This window comes from Lathyrus oleraceus, chromosome 3, assembly GCF_024323335.1.
Source record: "Lathyrus oleraceus cultivar Zhongwan6 chromosome 3, CAAS_Psat_ZW6_1.0, whole genome shotgun sequence".
Taxonomy (NCBI): domain Eukaryota; kingdom Viridiplantae; phylum Streptophyta; class Magnoliopsida; order Fabales; family Fabaceae; genus Lathyrus; species Lathyrus oleraceus.
Genome location: NC_066581.1, coordinates 230,122,799 through 230,127,253, shown reverse-complemented (window position 1 = coordinate 230,127,253; position 4,455 = coordinate 230,122,799). Strand labels below are relative to the sequence as shown.

General features: G+C 37.5%; 1 protein-coding gene across 1 annotated transcript; it reads right to left on the bottom strand.

Annotated features, from left to right (window-relative positions):
• Nucleotides 1-540: 540 nt before the first annotated feature.
• Nucleotides 541-1,080, bottom strand: LOC127130578 (uncharacterized). The gene has a single exon (XM_051059559.1). It carries the CDS (start codon nucleotides 1,078-1,080, stop codon nucleotides 541-543), a length of 540 nt encoding a protein of 179 aa, XP_050915516.1.
• Nucleotides 1,081-4,455: the final 3,375 nt, after the last annotated feature.

The window sequence follows — 4,455 nt, the reverse complement described above, 5'->3', positions numbered from 1 at the left end:
CTCTTTCTTGATAAACCGGGTAACCACTTGTCGAGTGACATTAGCATATGAAGCAGCCTCGACCCATTTCGTGAAATAATCAATAGCGACTAGGATGAATCGATGTCCATTGGAAGCTTTGGGTTCTATCATCCCAATCATATTGATGCCCCACATAGAAAAGGGCCATGGAGAAGTTAGAACATTCAACGGAGTTGGTGGCACAAAGATCTTATCACCATATATCTGGCACTTATGGCATCTTTTCACAAAGTTGTAGCAATCAACCTCCATTGTCGTCCAATAATAACCATCTCGAAGAATCTTTTTGGCCATAGCAGGACCCTTCGCATGTACACCCTCGCAGCCCTCGTGTATGGACCTTATGATTGTACTAGCTTCGTGTCTATCCACGCATCTGAGTAGTACGGAATCATAATTCCTCTTGTATAGTACATCACCGTTTAGGAAGAACTTGGAAGAGAGTCTTCTCAGATCTTTCTTATCGGTAATGGATATACCCTCGGGATATTGTTGTTTCTCCATAAACGTCTTTATGTCTTAGAACCAAGGCTTATTGTCAGGATCGGCCTCAATTGCTAGACAATGCGCTGGTTCATCTAAGTGGTCAATTTGGATGGATGGTGCTTCATTCTTCCATTTTACTTTGAACATAGATGCTAGCGTGGCTAGAGCTTCTGCTAACTGATTTTCTTCCCTAGAAATATGATGAAAGGAGATTTCATCAAAATAGGGTATCAGTTTTCTGATGTGATCTTTGTAGGGTATCAACTTGCTATCCTGAGTCTCCCAATCTCCTTTCACCTGACTAATTACCAGAGCTGAATCACCGAATACCTCAAGGATTTTGATTCTCAAGTCGATTGTTGCCTCTAAACCGTAGATACATGCTTCATATTCTGCCATGTTGTTGGTGCAGTCAAAATATAATCTAGCGGTAAAGGGAATGTGGAAACCAGTTGGAGAAGTGATAACAACACCTATTCTATGACCTCGGGCATTGGAAGCACCGTCGAACACGAGCGTCCATTGTAATCCTGGTGCGCGGACATCCTCAGGGCTTACCTCGAAGCCTGTCATAGTAAAATCTCTGATAAACATGATGTCCTCATCTGGGAAGTCAAACCTCAACGGTTGATAACCTCCGACAGGCAGGTGTAACACCTCAAAATTTGCCCTCCTCTCTTGGGACTAGCTTAACATATTGCATACATTTTTTAGGTCATTAGGCATTGCATATTGCATATCATGTGGTTACATTGTGCAAGTCATACTCCCAAGTCTTGATCAGAAGATGAGGAGGTCATGGTGCAAGCTAGGGTTTCATTGGACTGGTCATTAATCATCTGAGGATGTGGAGGTCCAAATTAGGGTTTTATGATTCTCAAAGGAGGTTGGTCTTTGTCTTGATTGGAATAATACATCATCATCATTATGGTATGTCATCATCAAGCGTTGGAGCATATTCCTTGAGATTAGGGTTTTGACCACTGGTCAACCCTAATCAGTTGCATTGGGCCAATCAGGGCATGACTAGGAGATGGGGTCTACAATGGATATGGGGATCATCATATGATTTTATTGAGCATATTGAGGCTAGGGTTTCATCCTTGAGCCATTTCATCAGAAGATTGGAGCTCAATTGGATCAATGCATTGCCAAATTCATCTATCAGTTGAAAAAGTCAACTGTGGTCAACTGTGCATGATTTGATGGATTTGGAGGTGAAAGTGAGTTGGATACACTTCATTCATGTTGAAACAAGTGTTATTTGACATTTCAAAGCTCAAGAATGAAGAAAATCAAGTCAGACAAGAAATTGCCAAAAATAGAAAGTGACTTGTAATGGAAGTTTCCAAAAATGGAAAGTTTTTTACCTCAAAATTACATGTCCAAGGAAGCTTCAAATGAAACTTTGTTCAACATGAAAGTTGTAGATCTTGTTCTCACCTTTCCAAAAAGTCCAAGAACATGAAATTCCCATGTATGGTTGGCAAGTTATGGTCCATTCAATTTCAAAAATGACCCATAATCAAAGTGGCATAACTTCCACATGGAGTGTCCAAATTGAGTGATCTTTTTATGAGCAAACTCCATTTAACATTTACTTTCATGGTGCATAATTGGAATTCATCAAAAATGGTCAATGTAAAAGGTCAATTTTCAAGTGCACAATTAAAATCCAAGGGCAAAATGGTCCAAGTGGAGAAATACTTGGAATTTTGGAATGGGAGTTTTTGCAACACATCACAAATGCCATTTAGAAGATGTTTGAACTGTCATGAGTTTTCAAGATGTAATATTTGGCAAGGCTACTTTTGAACTTGCACTTAAAATGCAATTTAGGCATAGCATAGTGAAAACGTGAAGTACAAAGCCAATCAACATGAGACCAAAGCCAACACATTCCAAATGATAATTAGAAGATGTCTGAGCTTTCACACAGCTGTCATGAGGCCTAGTGTGAAATGTCATTTTTGCCCTTTCACTCAAATTCCACATTATGCTAATCAAGTGCATTTTTGCTAATTGGTGATTAAGAGGTGATTAAGGGATAGTATATATCATTAATTGTAACAGAATGCAAATAACAATCACAATTCACAAGAATTTCCAACTGATTTTCCCTCCAAAAGTGCAAAAATCTCAAGAACTTCATCAAGCTTCTTTGGATCCAAACTTCCTCAATTCTTCACCAAAGTGCAAAATTCTTGTTGCTTCATCTTCCTTGGATCAAGATCTCCATCTGTTTTGACATTTCCATTGCCAACAATGTCCAAATCGCAACTGTTCACATCATGCTCAACAATGGTGATTTGAAGTTTCTCACAATTGGAGCAACCTCGAGCCAAGAATCTTTCTCCAATCATCTTCCTGTACCTCAAACTGCATCTGTTTTTGGCTTTGGCACGCAAAGGCATCAAGTTCAACAACTGCCATCAATCTAAGGTAAATTTTCGAACCTCTTCATTGCTCAAACCATGCTAGGGCTTTTGTAGTGCGTTCATTGTAGATTAACAGGATGTGATTGGTTTTTGATTTGGTGAGTTGATGAATGAGATATCTTGATTTTTTGTTTTGATGTCATATCTTAAAACGCTCGATCTGTGAGTTGTAGTAGGAATTAGGGCAAATCATTAGCATATCTTGGATCCTGGTTGAAAGACGGTTTGATTGGTTATAAACATGTTAATTTTAGTGAAGATTTGATGTTCATGCTTTTCTGCGCTTTTCTGGGAATTCTGGACGAGAAAGATGATGAAAATGGGCGTTTGATCCAAATTTTGCCTTGACGTTTTTGAAAATGTGTTTGGCGCGCGGATTGGCCAATAGGAACATTTCCTGGCCGTGTGTGGAAACGACGCCGTTTTGGCGTACTTCATCATAATTTCAAAATTGCCACTGCGTCATTAAATTAAATAATAATTCTATTTTCTTTTTCATTTGTTTTTCATTTTATGCTATGAACTTCAAAAATTCCTATAGGCTTCATTTCATATCCAAAATTTGTGAGATTTTTTGTGCCATGCTCATGAGAATGTGTAGAATTTTATGATGATTTTTGTAAATTTTTTGCACGTGTGGAAATTTAATTGACCTATTGATTTTGTTCATGTGTGCATTTTGTATACACTTTGCCAAATTTAACATGAAATGCTCATACTTCCAAAGAAATGATTGAAATTTTTTGTGCTCATTCTGGACTCATTGATGGTGATTTTCATGTAGAGTTTGTGATTTTTGGATACTTGGTTGATTAGATATGATTTTTTGAATCTAGGTGTGACAATTTGTGTCACACCTAGCTAGGTCAACTTCATGAATTTATTTGCATGACCTAGAGATGTTGGATTGGGTTGAAATTTTGCATGAATGATAATTGATATGTTGGGATAACATCTGAATTTTGTTGGAATTTGTGGTGGCATTTTCAATTTGATTGATAATTTTCTTCTCTGTTGGTTCATTTTGCAACATTGTGTGACACATGTTTGTATTTCTTTTGTGTAAATCTCATATGGTATTGGATGGATGTGAAATTTGGCATGAGCATTGTAGACACATTGTAGGACATCATGGTTTTGGTCCCATTCATTTCTTAAATGTTGTCACTGTTTTATGAATTATTGAAGTCGATGCTTGTGTTGATGCCTTGAATTGGCTTGTATAATTTTGTCTGAACTTCTTGATTTTCATTGACCTACTTCATTTTGTCCAATTGAGCTGAAAATTGACATGCTATACATTGAATGTGTCCTGTTTAGGTGTGAATTATTTGGGGATTTTTGGAATTGTTTTGGTATGCTTTTGATTGAAGTCATTCTGTTTGGACATTTGGTGTTACACTTAACCTAATTTGACTTGTTTTGGTCATAAAATGATGATGGTGAATGATATGAGCATGGGACCAATTGCATTTGCTTTTGATTTGTTTGAATATGATTTTGGTTGAGT

Coding starts and splice junctions, on each gene's coding strand:
- LOC127130578 (XM_051059559.1), bottom strand. CDS start 1,080: ATGACAGGCTTCGAGGTAAGCCCTGAGGATGTCCGCGCACCAGGATTA.